A 15,860-nucleotide genomic window follows, 5' to 3' on the forward strand; every position below is an offset into this window, starting at 1 on the left:
CTTGTTCTGTCAGTTCCTAGATGCATGCTAAAGCAATGGCTGGGAAAGCTGGGACATTACATGCATGGTCAGACTCCTTCCAGGAAGAGTCTGAGAACTGAACAATAGCAGTTTTGTTCTAATAGCACTGGGAATAGCTGCTGAAAGTGTTCCTGTACCCATTTGAAATCATCTCTTTGTTTTCTGTGGTCCTGAGGAATCGTCACATGCTGAGACTCTAACCTTCCAGAGCTAGGTGACTTAGGAGCCAGTCTTTAGAGTGGTAATTGTATAAGTTGGGGTACTTAATGTGTGGAAAGTGTCTTTCTAGGCAGAAACTAGACTTCATTTTATTACTGGGGTGAGTTAGTATAAAGTCATGGGAAGTACCCCCATGCATGTTCCTGCTCCTAGAAGTTTGCTAGTTACCTGCTGCACTGGCTCTCTGCCATAGGTTATTTAGAAGCTTGACCCTTAGTCAGCAACTAGTAAAGTGTGCAGTTGAACCCCTTCCTGAGAGAAATGGAAATTAAACATTCTCTGCTCATTGCACTGGGTTCAGGGGGACAGTGAACTTGTTCTGTGTGATCCCAGGGGATTTACAAATACTGAGCCCCATTTGCTCCCAGAGCTAGTGGATTCAGGAAACAGTCCCTCAGGTGGCAACTATTAAAGTAGGGGTGCTATATTCATGGTCCCAAAACTTCGCTCTTCAGGGAGCAGTTAGGAGTTGGAGATTCCCTCCTGAACAGGCAGCACTATTTCCAGGGTATAGTTTTTACATGCCTCAATTTTTCCTACCTGTTTCCATGTAGATGTTTTCTTAGTGCCGTGTGTAGGGGTCTTTTAACAGGTTTCTGGACATGTCTCCAAGGGAATTGTTCTATGTGTAGTTGTTTCTTTGATATGGGAGTGTTGAAAGTTGGGACCCTCCTATTTTGCTAATGTCACTTACCCAAATAATTACTTAAAAAAGTGACTTGTTTAATTTCCACATACTTGCAGATTTTCCAGTTTTTTTTCCCTGCTTTTGTTTTCTGGTCTCATTCCACTGTGCTTGGAAAAGGTTCTTAATATGATTTTAATTTTCTCGAATTTGTTGTGACTTGGTTGTGACCTGATTTGTGATCAATTCTGAAGAATTTTTTTATGTGTGTTTGAGAAGAATATGTATTCACTTATTGGTAATGGTTCTGTATATGGCTTTTAGGTTCAGTTGGTCTGTGGTGTTAAGTTCTCTGTTTCCTTACTGATGTTTTACTTTATTGCTCTATTATTGAAAGTAGGGTATTGAAGTCTCCTGCATTATAGTGCAACTATTTCTCCTTTCAATTCTGTCAGCATTTAAAAAAAATTTAAATTTGTTTTGATTAGTTATATATGACAGTAGAATGCACTTTGATACCTTATATATAATGGAGTATAATTTCTCATTCTTCTGGTTGTACATGATGTAGAATCTCACTGGTCGTATAGTTATATATGTATATAGTGTAACAATGTTGGATTCATTCTACTTTCCTTCCTATCCCCATACTCCCTCCCCTACCTTCAATCCCCTTGCTGGTGGGAATGCAAATTGGTGCAACCTGTGGAAAGCGGTATGGAGATTCCTCAGAAAACTTGGAATGGAACCACCATTTGACCCAGTTATCATACTGCTCAGTTTATACCCAAAGGACTTAAAAAAATCAGCATGTTACAGTAATGCAGCCACATCAGTGTTTATAGTAGCTCAATTCACAATAGCTAAACTATGGAACCAACCTAGGTTCCCTTCAACAGATGAATGGATAAAAAATGTTTTATATATATATATATCTCACATATATATATATCATGGAATATTGCTCAGCTTGAAAGAAGAATGAAATTATGGCATTTGCCAGTAAATGGATGGAGTTGGAGAATATCATGCCAAGTGAAATAAGCCAATCCCAAAAAACCAAAAGTTGAATGTTTTCTCTGATATGCAGATACTAATTCACAATGGGGGCAGGGCTAGGGAAGAATAGAGTTACTTTAAAGCATTTGCTTTTTATATATGTGAGCTTTGATGTTAGACACATACATATTTATAAATGTTGTATCTTCCTGGTGAATCAACGCTTTATTCATTGTATCTTGTCTGTTTTTTCTAACAGTTTTTGATACAGTCTATTTTGTCTGACCATAAGTTTGGCCATTTTTTCTTTTAGTTCCAATTTGCATGGAATATCTCTTTCCCCACTTTCACTTTCAGCCTGTGTCTGTAGATCTAAATTGAGTCTCTTCTAGATAGTATATGGTTAGATCTTTTTTTAAAAAGTCATTCAGCCTATTCATGACTGTTAATTGTGAAATTAATCCATTTACACTTAAAGGATTTACCAATAGTACTATTGTCATTTAGTTAGTAGATTTCTGTATGTCTTGTACTTTTACCTTGTTCCCTTTTCTCTCTTAGAGCTTTTGTTTGTGTCTTATTGATTTTTTTCCTAGTGACCTGCTTGATTCCTGTCTTTTCATTTGTATTCTATAGATATTTGCTTTGCAGTTACCAATGTGATTATATAAAACATCTTAAACTTCTAACATTCTATTTTATTTTTTTCTCTTTCCATATTTTTTTTTATTGGTGCGTTACAGTTGTATAGGATTGTGTGATTTGTTGTATATTTTTTTCAGAAAAGCTCTCTGCCCCATTCTCTTCTATTTCTTAATGACCCATAATATATATATATATTGGTCACTTGATGGTGTCCTGGAAGTCCCTTTTACTGTTTTCATTTTCCCTCTTCCTTTTTTCTTGTTCTCCTAACTCAGTGATTTCAAATGACTTACCTTCAAGTTAAATGAGTCTTATTTCTGGTGAAATTTTCAATTCAGTTATTATCAGCAGTAGAATTTCTCTTTGGGTCTTCCTTGTAGCTTCTATCTTTTGTTGATCTTTTATTTAGACCTTATTTTTCTCATTTCTTTAGTTATCTATTAGTATTGTCATTTAGCATCATGAAGATAGTTATTTAAAATGTTTTTTCAGGAAACTTAGAGAACTATATTCCTATGAAATTCTGTTCTTTTGATTGAGTCCTGTTTTCCTCTGTAGGCCTTGTGATCTCTTGTTGAGTTTTAGACATTTAAAGAAAAAAACTACATCTAATAGTCACTTAGGACAGATTAGTTTGGTGGATATAGGGACAACAATATTACCCATTAAAATATATCAACTATGGGCTATATTTTTTTTGATAACAAATTCTAATTTTGCTACTATTATTTATACTTTTAACAGACACTTCTACAGAGGCAGAGTGATTCAAAAGGAAAGTGGTCTCAGTTTCTCAAAATAGAAACTGAGCTCTAATCCCAGATCTGTGTCTCACTTTTATTGTCTATAGCAAGGATTTTTTTCTTTCACTGAAAAATTGTTGAGGTTAAAACAAAAGTATGTGAAAATATTTGGAAACATATAGAATACTATATAATGTGAAGGTTTTTCTTGATCATTTTTAAAAGATATGCTATATTATGTATTTTTCTTACACTGAAATCTACAGCATTATCTTAGATTTTATCAAAAGTATTCTGTGATCCTCACTTTTATCCATTTTCTAAGTATATAAACCATTGGAACATGACCATAGCACCTTTTGATTTGTCAGTAGATTTGACTTCAGATAAGTGTTATAAATTTCTAATATTTTTGTATTAGTATCTGAATGTTACTTCAGAAGCATTCCATTTTCAAATGCCCCATAAAAGTTGCTAAAAGTTTTCATTCCAGGTAGCTAAGAGTTATTTACATTCAAATGAATATACATTTTAGAATGTTTTATAATCATTATCATTATGCTATGATTATTTGAAAAAAGATAGCTGTAAGAGTCCCTAAATACATGCTCTCATACTAAAAACTTCAATAGAAGAGTATATTTGAAAATTTATTATATTCTATAAATTAGTGTTATTTTGTTCATACTTTGCTAATATAGACAGATTTATATATTTATTCAATGAACATACTTTTTAACAATTAACTTTTACTGCATCTTAATTTATATTCTAATAGAAATCATAATGACAATCTGTGTCTAATTATACTGTTTTGATTGGTTATAGACTGATGCCTTCTTCCTAGAAGCTGTACACCTCGGAGATTTATACAAGATTGTAATTGGCCATGATGGACTTGGCCCAGGTAAGACTCTTCCACAGAGTTAATGAAGGTCTGATTCCATTCTATTTATGTGAAACCCTGTACAAATCTTGGAAATAATGTAAAAAAGTTGTAGAAAACAAACCTCCAAGTATGAACTATCTGAAATAAAAATATTGGACCCAAATGTCCTTTAGAACAGATGTATTTCTCTTCAAGATGACATAGGCTTGGGTCAGTGGATGGGCCTGGAATGCTAGAAAGAGTGATTCAAAGAAATAGAAGGAATGTGGAATTTGTATGCTGTGGCAGTAGCAGCGTTCCGGCATGCCAGAGGTGGCAGCAGTAGTATCTCTTGGTGGTGATGTCTCTTGAAGGCTGGTGATTGTCCAAACAGTGGTACTGTAAGATTGCCCTGGTGAGGCGGCCTCAGATGTGTTTCCTGCTGCCATCTCATCTCCTTCATGTTCCTACCCAGTTTTTCTATCAGCTCTGTGAGATGACTTGTCTTCCTAGTGGATTAGTTTTCCTGTAAAGCAGTCATAACATAAATAGACTCTATTTGACAAAGCAGTTTAGTAAAAGGGACAAATCAGAAAAAGAATAAAAAACAAACACAAGAAAAAGAAAACATGATAAAAAAAACTTATAGGCTAAAATGTGTCAAAGTGTGATTTTCATGTTAAGAATAAAATTCTCATACAAATACATGTAAATATGTGTTTACATAATTAATGAAGGGATTACCAGGCTGACAAAGTTGATTCAAAGATGATTGCAAGAGACAAAAACATAGATATATAATCAGTGAAAACAAAAGAAAAATTATTAAGATTGACAGAAAATATGACCTGTGTTCTACAGATAATAAAAATATACCTTTGTAGTCATCATCTCTCTTTGACCAAATTCATTTATATTTTGACTAACACAAATCATTTGAATCTTTTTCTGGTGGGGAGGGGTCAGTTGATAGCTAATTTTACAGAGTTGGGGCCTGAATCCCCAATAAATATTAAGGCAAATAATGTTACATTATCCAGGAGCCAGAAGTCTCTAAGGTGAACTTTATAGACAGTGTCCTAGTACAAAAATATGTAGTCATCTTATTTCAGAGTTTTTGTTAATCTAAATAAAGGTAAAAATTCTCAGCCTGAAAATATGCATTTCCAATTATATATTCTATTCAAGAGATATATTTAAAATAAACAACACAGTAATATGAAAAGTTTAGATACATTCAATCCAGAATATCTAAATAAAATATCAAATGGATTTAGTTATAATCTTATTATAAGACACAGTAAGGGTACAAGGAGATTTTTTTTCTTTTTGAAACATTTAGGAAATGAGCCTTTATTCAATAAGTAACCTTGCAACCAAATAGATAAAGTAATACGTTTTTAGTCAAAAAGAAATGAAAAGATAGGATATGATTTTATCATATGTCTCAGATTTTGGCAGTTTAGCCAGGAACTTTAATTTTTTTCCTTAAGTATTTGTATCCTATATAAAAAGAATCATCTTCTTTTTAAAGTTTTATGAAACATTTTTACAATGTATTAGACCAAAAAGAACATCTTGGTGTGTGTGATGCAGGGAAGAGGGCTCTCAGCAGAACCAGAGTCATGCTGTTTGCACTGTTAGTCTCTAAACTAGGAATTAAATAAACTTTTTTTCTTTTAAGTTAAAAGAAATAAAAGAAAAAAGAAAAGAAAAATCTCAGTTTCCTTAAAAAGGCCATGTTCTCTTATCACAATGTTTTTGTCTGCTTTTTTATTTTTTGGTACTAGGGATTGAACCCAGGGGTGCTTAACCACTGAGCCACACCCCCAACACTTTTTAATATTTTATTAAAGACAGAATCTTGCTAAGTTGCTTAAGGCCTACTAAGTTGCTGAGACTGACTTTGAACTCATGATTCTCCTGCCTCTGGAGTCACTGGGATTATAGGCGTGCGCCACCATGCCTGGCCTCTTATCACAATTTAATGAAACCAAAATTTAATTAAAAAAATGAAAGTTTAAAAAAATGTTCAGTTACATAGAAAATTTCAGTCCTTTCCATAATTTTTGGACCAAATTGAAAAACAGACTGTGATTACAATCTAAGGCAATGTTATGGTGATATTTTTTTGTATCTCACCATAAAATAATAGAAAGCAAGACCTCACTATCTTTTAGTCTGATTCAGGTTGTTATAACAAAGTACATTACCCTGGGTAATTTCAAGAACAGAAAAATATTTCTTGCTAAACCTGGTGGTGGATACATATAAATTTAGCTACTTGGAGACTGAGGCAGGAGAATCACAAGTTCAAGGCCAGCCTCCCCACTGGGCACCTCTCCAAAAACAAAACAAAACAAAAAACAAAAAAAAAAAAAAGAAAGAAAAAATAATAAAAAAGAAATTCACTTCTTATAGTTCTGGAGTCTGGGAAGTCAAGATCAAAGTGAAGGCAGAGGGCTGGGAATGTAGCTCAGTGGTAGAATGCTTGACATGCAGGAGGCCTGTCACAACAAATAAGAAAGAAGGAAAGAAAATGTAGGCATCCAAAATGTTACATGTGTACTGAACATGTGTACATAAATTTTTTTGTTATTTTTCCTAAAACAATACAGTATAACAACTACTTACATGGCATTTACCTTATATTTAGTATTATATTTACAGATAACTTGGAGGATGTGTGTAGGCCTCATGTAAATACTGTGCCATTTTATATTCAGGCATTCATAGATTTTGGTATCCTTGGTAGGGGGTGGTCCTAAAACCAATCCCTTAGGGATAACATGGTTTAAGTCTACACTTTCTAGATTTCCTCCAAAGGGTTGTAGGGAGAAAATTCTTTGAACAGATTTAAATGGATCGGAATATAAGTTTTCTTCATTATCCCTGTGGAGTTCTAGTCTTTGAACATAGAGAATACATGACTGACTATTAGGAAATAATAATGTGATTAAGTTCAAACATATATTCAAAAATTCACTTTCACTGTTGTTTAGTAAGAAATTCAGTTTTCTCCTACTACACTCTCAACACAAAATACTTCTCTTACCAATTGTGTGTGTGTGTGTGTGTGTTTTTTTTTCCTTCTCCAAAGAAATTTTCCAGTAGACACCAATTGGGTGTCTTATTGCTTAATTAAATTCTGACCCTATCTACCTGGAGTTAGTTATCCCAGAAGTTAAGGGCTCAGCTCTTCAAGACTGCCACTATTTCAGATGCCAGTTTTAAGTCTGGGCCTCCAAAACATCAGACCAAATGTTTATAATCCAATGGTTATAATTTGTGGATTCCCTCAGCTCTCTCCTTGAGTTCAATGATTTGCTAGAGTAACTCACAGTACTTAGGGAAACAATAACCTTTACTGGTTTATCATAAAGGATATCTCAAAGGTTACAGAAGGCAGCTAGATAAAAAGGAATAAGGGGTAAGATATTTGGGAAGAGCAATTAAACTTCCATGTCCATTCCAGGTACTGCTCCTTCCTGGTAACCCCGTATGCTCAGAAACCTTGGAAGGCTCTCTAAACTCTATTATCTTGGGTTTTTATGGAGGCATTATTACATATGCATGATCAATTAAATTACTAGCCCGTGGTGATAGTTCAACTTTCAGTCTTTTTTCTCTCACCCAGAGGTCTGAAGGTGGGTTTCTCTGTGGATCAGCCCCCATCCAGGAGCCCCCTACCACCAATCATTTAATAGTATATTAAAACATATCATTTTTTGGAGATTCCAAGGATTTTAGAGTCTGTGTGTCAGGAAATATGGATGAAGAACAAACAACCTATTCCTTATTATAAATCACAATATCACAAGTTGTTGAAGAATGATTAAAAGAAGAGAATTTGTGAATTGACTAGATGTTGTCACTATACAGTAATGGGAGATAGTTTTAAATATTAACAATATATGATTGAAAAGATAAGAAAAAATAAGAGTAGCAGCAAAAAAAAAATATATATATATATAGTAAGTGTTAACATCAATAATAATAAACACAGGCCCATTTGTTTTTTTATAATGACCTTGTCTAGAAACCATATTGAGAAGTTCTAACTGAGAAATTTGATTTATAACTTTTGAAAAAGATTAACAAGGAAAATCTTATATTAAAATGAATTAAAGGTGATGCTTTTAAAACAGTTTGGTAAAAGTCACAATAATAGGCTGACAGATAAATCAGTGACACAATAAGATGTGAACCAGATTTTAAGTTGACATTACATAAAGAAGTCATGAATATTAAAAACTCAACTGAAAATGACAAACATTTTATAACATTTGAAGACATAAATATTTTTAAATTTAACAATTCTAAGTTGCATTTTAAATTAAACTTTTTACTTTGAGATAATTTTATATATTATTTTTCTGTCTTCATTTTTTATTGGTGCAGTGTAGTCAGACATAATGGTGGGGTTTGTTGACACATGTTAGTATAGGCAAATAATATAACAACATAATTTGACCAATATCCTTCACTGGCACTTCCCCTTCCTCTCCTGGCTCCCACTCTCTTATCCCCTTCCTCCACTCCACTGATCTCTCTTTGCTTTTCAAGCAATTACCCCCCTATTTTGTTCCTTTTTTTCTTTCTAGTGTCCACATAAGAGAGAAAACATGACTTTTGACTTTCTGAGTTGTGTTTATTTTGCTTAACATAAGGGTCTCAAGTTCCATCATTTTCCTGCAAATGACATAATTTCATTTTTCTTTAAGGCTGAATAAAGCTCCACGGTGTATACATACCATGTTTTCTTTATCCATTCCTCTGTAAGTGAACACCAAAGGTGGTTCCATAGTTTGGCTATTGTGAATTATGCTGCTATAAACATATACCAGTATAGTATCATGATCTTAATTCCTTAGGATAAATGCTGAGAAGTGGTATAGCTGGGTCATATGGTGGTTACATGCCTAGTCTTTAGAGGAATCACCATAATGATTTCCATAGTGGTTGTACTAATTTACAATCCCACCAATGGCTTAGAAGTATTCCTTTTTCTGTACATACTTTCCAACATTTATTACTTTTTGTATTCTTTGTGTGTGTGTGTGTGTGTGTGTGTGTGTGTGTGTGTATGTATACCAGGGATTGAACTCAACCACTGAATCACATTCCCAATCCTATTTTTTTGTATTTTATTTAGAGATAGGGTCTCACTGAATTATTTAGTTTCTTGCTTTTGCTGAGGTTGGCTTTGAACTTGCGATCCTCCTGTCTCAGCCTCATGAGCTGCTGGGATTACAGGTGTGCGCCACTGTGCCTGCCTATTTTTTGTATTCTTGATGACTGCCATTCTGATTAGTGTGAGATGGAATTTCAGTGTAGTTTTGATTTGCATTTCCCTAATTGCTAATGATGTTGAACCTTTTTTCAAATATTTGTTGGCCATTTGTATTTCTTCTTTTGAGAAATGTCAGCTCGATTCACTTTCCCATTTATTAATTGGGTTATTTGTTGATTTTTGGTGTTTATTGAGTTCTTTATGTATTCTAGATATTAATCTTATGACAGAAGAAGAGCTAGTAAAGATTTTCTGTCATTCTGTAGGTTCTTTTCACATTCTTAATTATTTCCTTTGCTGTGAAGAAGCTTTTTAATTTAGCATTATTTCCTGAGCTTTAGGAGTCCTATTGAGAAAGTCATTGCCTGTGCCCACATGCTGGAATTTTATCCTATGTTTTCTTCTAGTAGTTGCATATTTTCTGTTCTAATTCCTATGTGTTTGATCCATTTTGTGTTGTTTTTTGTGCAGGGTCAGAGATAAGGGTGTAGTCTCATTCCTCTACATATGAATAACCAGTTTTCGCAGTAGCATTTGTTTAAAAGGCTCTCTTTTTTCCAATGTATGTTTTTGACACCTTTGTCAAAGATCAGATGACTTACATATGAGTTTGTCTCTGTGTCTTTTATTATGTGCCATTGGTCTATATGTCTAGTTTTATGCCTGTACCATGCATTTTTTGTCACTATAGCTCTGTAGTATAATTGAAGCCAGATATTGTGATTCCTCCAGTATTGCTTTTTTGGCTTCGAATTGCTTTGGATATTCTGGGTCTTTTATCTTTCTAAATGAATTTTTGGAGTTCTGTGAAGAATGTTATTGGTATTTTGATGGGGATCACATTGAATCTGTGTATTGCTTTTAGTAGTATGGGCATTTTATCAATATTAATTCTACCTATTCATGAATATTTGAGGTCTTTCTATCTTCTTGTGTCTTCTTCAATTTCTCTCTTCAATGTTCTATAGTTTTCATTGTAGAGGACTTTTATCTCCTTGGTTAGATTTATTCCTAGCAGTATTTTTGTTGTTGTTGTTTTTGAGACCATTGTTAATGGGATTGTTTCCTGATTTCTCATATTCATTATTGTTATGTAGGAAAGCTATTGATTTTTGTATATTGATTTTGTAATCTGCTATTTTGCTAAATTTTTTATTACCTTTGATAGTTTTTTGGTGGAGATTTTTTAATCATATAATCTGCAAATAGTGATAATTTGACTTCTTCCATTCCTATTTTTATTCCTTTTATTTCCTTCTCTTGTATAATTGCTCTGTTTAGGGTTTCTAGCACTATATTAAACAGGAATGATAAGAGTGAATGACAATCTTCTCTTATTCCACATTTTAACGGAAATGCTTTCAGTTTTTCCTCATTTACTATAGAGTTGGATTTGTTTACTTTTTTGTATATAGCCTTTATGATGTTGAGGTATGCTTATTTTATCCTTAGATTCATCAGTGTTTTTTATCATGAATGGGTACTGAATTTTGTCAGGGGCTTTCTCTGCATCTATTGAGATGACCAAATGATTTTTTCTTAATTTTATTTATTGATGAATTACATTTATTGATTTGCATATATTAAACCATCCTTGCATCTCTGGGATAAAACCAACTAGCTCATTATGTACAATCTTGTTAATATGTTGTTGAATAAAATTTACTAATATTTTAGTAAGGATTTTTTTTTTTATCTAAGTAAATCAGGGATATCAGTCTGTAGTTTTCTTTCTTTGGTGTGTCCTTATCTGGTTTTGGTATAAGCGTGATACTGGCATTCTAGAATAAAATTGGAAGTGTTCCATCACTTTCTATTTCATGGTATAATTTGAGGGACATTGGCATTAGTTCTTCTCGGAAGGTCTAGTAGAATGCAACTGGGAATCCGTCTTCTCCTGGTCTTTCTTTGTTGGAAGACTTTTTTATTACTGCTTTTATTTCCTTACTAATATAATTTTGTATAGATTTTCTGTGTTCTCTTGATTCAATTTTGGAAGGTTGTATGTGTCTAGAAATGTGTCAGTTTCTTCAAGGTTTTTCAATTTATTGGAGTATAAGTTTTGAAAATAGTCCCTAATGATCTGCTGAATTTTTGTGATGTTTGTGGTGATTTCTCCTTTTCAACTCTAATTTTATTAATTTGGATTTGTTCTCTTTTGGTTAGTTTGGCTAAGGGATTACCAATATTGTTTATCTTTTCACAGAACCAACTCCTCATTTCATTGATCCTTCCTTTGTATTTGTTTTTTTATTCTCAATTTCATTGATTTCAGCTCTGGTCTTATTTCTTTCCACCTGCACATTTTGGAATTAGTCTGCTCTTCTTTTTTCAGTGGCCTTGAGGTGCATTATTAAGTTGTTTATTTGGGATCTTTCTGATTTTCTTATGTAGGCACTCATTGCTATAAACTTCCTCCTTAGAACTGCCTTTACAGGGTCCCAGCGATTCTTAGATGTTGTATCACTATTCCCTTCTGAGTCTAAGAATTCCTTGATTTCTCTCCTGATTTCTCCTACCACCCATGCATCATTCAAGAGTATTTTGTTTCATCTCCCTCCAGCAGAAGGCTCCTTTCACGGCCAGCTTCTTGGAGCAGGCTGCCCAGTGAGAGCCTTTCTGCACAGAGCCAGCTCCAAGTCCCGGAGCCAGCGGTGAGCTCCGGCCCGCAGGCAGCCTCTGGGACCAGGGCAGGGCAGCCAGAGACTTCTCCAAGTAGCCCTGCTCCCTCTGGTGGCAGGCTCTTTCCACGGCCAGCTTCTTGGAGCAGACAGCCCAGTGAGAACCTTTCCACACAGAGCCAGCTCCAAGCCCTGGAACCAGTAGCGGGCTAGGAGCAGCTTTCTTCAGAAGCACTGCATTATCAAGTTCCTCCAAGACAACAGGCTACTGAAGGCTGGGAGGTGATATACTGGAAATCTGCAGGGACACGATAAGCCAGTAGAGGAAATCTGCAATATCTCAGAGTCCCACTGATATCTGACCAATATGAGAAAACAAGGGAAGAAAATGTCCCAAACAAACCTAGATACTATATCAATAAAACCCAATGACAGCTCAGCAGAAGAAATGTCAGAAAGGGAGTTCAGAATGTACATAATTAAAAAATGAGAAAAAAATGAGGAGATGAAAGAGCAAATGCAGGCATTGAAGGAGGAGATGAAAGAGCAAATGCAGGCATTAAATGATCGCACCAATAAACAGTTAAAAGAGCAAATACAGGAAGCAAGAGATCATTTCAATAAAGAGTTGGAGATACTAAAAAAAAACCAAACAAACAAACAGAAATCCTTAAAATGAAGGAGACAATAAACCAAGTTAAAAACTCCATAGAAAGCATAACCAATAGGATAGAACACCTGGAAGACAGAACCTCAGACACTGAAGTCAAAATATTTAACCTTGAAAACAAAGTTGAACAAACAGAAGATGGTAAGAAATCATGAACAGAACCTACAAGAATTATGGGATATCATGAAAAGGCCAAAGTTAAGAATTATTGGGATTGAGGAAGGCTCAGAGAAACAAACCAAAGGAATGAACAATCTATTCAATGAAATAATATCAGAAAATTTCCCCCCCACAAAAACAGAATGAATCAAACAATATTGCCCTATGTAAATTTATGATTTTTAATTAAAAAAAATAAAATATATATATATATAAAAGAAAATTTCCCAAATCTGAAGAATGAAATGGAAAACCAAATAAAAGAGGCTTATAGGACTCCAAATATACAAAATTACAACAGACCCACACGAAGTCACATTATTACGAAAATACCTAACATACAAAATAAAGACAGAATTTTAAAGGCCGCTAGAGAAAAGAATCAAATTATATTCAGGGGGAAACAAATAAGAATATCAGCAGATTTTTCAATCCAGATCCTAAAAGCTAGAAGGGCCTGGAACAACATTTACCAAGCCCTGAAAGAAAATGGATGCCAACCAAGAATCTTATACCCAGCAAAACTTACTTTCAGATTTGACGATGAAATAAGATCCTTCCATGATAAACAAAAGCTAAAGGAATTTACAAAAAGGAAGCCAGCATTACAGAACATTCTCAGCAAAATATTCCATGAAGAAGAGATGAAAAACAATGATGCAAATCAGCAATGGGAGGAACTAGCCTAAAGGAATAGCCAAATAAAGGAGAAACCAAATCATGTCAAAAACCAAAAATGAGTCAAATGACTGGGAATACAAATCATATCACAGTGATAACCCTAAATGTTAATGGCCTGAACTCATCAATCAAAAGATATTGACTGGCAGATTGGATTAAAAAGAAAAATCCAACAATATGCTGCCTGCAAGAGACTCATCTCATAGAAAGAGATACCCATAGACTGAAGGTGAAAGGATGGGAAAAAACATACCATGCACATGGACACAGCAAAAAAGTTGGAGTATCCATCCTCATTTCAGATAATGTGGACTTCAAGCCAAAACTAGTCAGAAGGGAAAAAGAAGGATATTGCATACTGCTTAAGGGAAGCATAAATCAGCAAGACATAACAATCATAAATATCTATGCCCCGAACATTGGCTCATCCATGTACGTCAAACAAATCCTTCTTAATTCCAGAAATCAAATAGACCACAACACAATAATACTAGGTGATTTTAACACACCTCTCTCACCACTGGATAGATCGTCCAAACAAAAATTGAATAAAGAAACTGGAGATCTCAATAACACAATCAACAATTTAGACTTAACCGACTTATATAGAATATACCATCCAACAAAGAACAAATACACCTTCTTCTCAGCAGCACATGGAGCCTTCTATAAAATAGACCATGTCTTATGCCACAAAGCTACTGTTAGCAAATACAAGAAGATAGAGATACTACCTTGTATTCTATCAGATCATAATGGACTGAAATTAGAAATAAATGACAGAATAAAGAACAGAAACTTCTCCAATACCTGGAGATTAAATAATATGCTAATGAATGATGAATGGACATCAGGGGGGACATAAAAAAAATTCTTAGAAGTAAACGAGAACAAAGACACATCATATCAAAATCTCTGGGACACTATGAAAGCAGTACTTAGAGGAAGATTTATTTCATGGAGCGCATTAAACAAAAGAAGTAGAAATCAACAAATAAACGACTTAACACTACAGCTCAAAGCCCTAGAAAAAGAAGAGCAGACCAACACCAAAAGTAGTAGAAGACAGGAAATAGTTAAAATCAGAGCCGAAATCAATGAAATTGAAACAAAAGAAACAATCGGAAAATTTAACAAAATAGTTGGTTCTTTGAAAAAATAAACAAAATTGAAAAACCCTTAGCCACACTAACAAAGAGAAAGAGGGAGAAAACTCAAATTACTAAAATTCGGAATGAACAAGGAAATATCACAATGGACATCAGTGAAATACAAAACATAATTAGAAGCTATTTTGAAAATCTATATTCCAAAAAACAGAAAACAACAACAAGTTTCTAGAGACATATGAATTACCTAAACTGAACGAGGAGGATATACACAATTTAAATAAATCAATTTCAAGCAATGAAATAGAAGAGGTCATCAAAAGCCTACCAACAAAGAAAAGTCCAGGACCAGATGGGTTCTCAGCCAAGTTCTACAAAACCTTTAAAGAAGAGCTCATTCCAATACTCCTTAAAGTATTCCATGAAATAGAAGAGGAGGGAACCCTCCCAAACTCATTCTATGAAGGCAATATCACCTTGATACCTAAACCAGACAGAGACACATCGAGGAAAGAAAATTTCAGACCAATATCCTTAATGAACATCGACCCAAAAATTCTCAACAAAATTTTAGCAAATCACATCCAAAAATATATTAAAAAGATAGTGCACCATGATCAAGTGGGTTTTATCCCAGGGATGCAAGGATGGTTCAACATCAGGAAATCAATAAATGTCATTCACCATATCAACAGACTTAAAGTTAAGAATCACATGATTATTTCAATAGATGCAGAAAAAGCATTCAATAAAATACAGCACCCCTTCATGCTCAAAACACTAGAAAAAACGGGGATAGTGGGAACATTCCTTAATATTGTAAAGGCCATCTACGCTAAGCCCATGGCCAATATCACTCTAAATGGTGAAAAACTGAAAGCATTCCCCCTAAAAACTGGAACAAGGTAGGGATGCCCTCTTTCACCACTTCTATTCAACATCGTCCTTGAATCTCTAGCCAGAGCAATTAGAAAAACCAAAGAAATTAAAGGGATACGAATTGGAAGAGAAGAACTCAAACTATCCCTGTTCGCTGATGACATGATTATATATTTAGAGGAATCTGGAAATTCCACCAGAAAACTTTTAGAACTCATAAGTGAATTCAGTAAAGTAGCAGGTTACAAGATCAATGCTCATAAATCCAATGCATTTTTATACATAAGTGATGAATCTTCAGAATGAGAAGTTAGGAAAACTACCCCAT

At 34.2% G+C, this 15,860-nt stretch overlaps 1 protein-coding gene across 13 annotated transcripts in view; it reads left to right on the forward strand.

Moving 5' to 3' along the window:
• Positions 1–15,860, forward strand: part of RP1 (RP1 axonemal microtubule associated) — a 322,403-nt gene that overhangs the window by 111,112 nt on the left and 195,431 nt on the right. For all 13 annotated transcript variants that reach the window (XR_013763185.1, XR_013763186.1, XR_013763187.1 and 10 more), the window contains exon 8: positions 4,081–4,159. Coding sequence is in view for 9 of the 13 variants with exons in the window: in XM_079136289.1 (XP_078992415.1) it covers positions 4,081–4,159 (79 nt within the window). In the remaining 4 variants the exon portion in view is untranslated. The remainder of the gene's footprint in view (positions 1–4,080; positions 4,160–15,860) is intronic.

The sequence above is a fragment of the Sciurus vulgaris genome (assembly GCF_902686455.1).
Source record: "Sciurus vulgaris genome assembly, chromosome: 1".
NCBI lineage: Eukaryota > Metazoa > Chordata > Mammalia > Rodentia > Sciuridae > Sciurus > Sciurus vulgaris.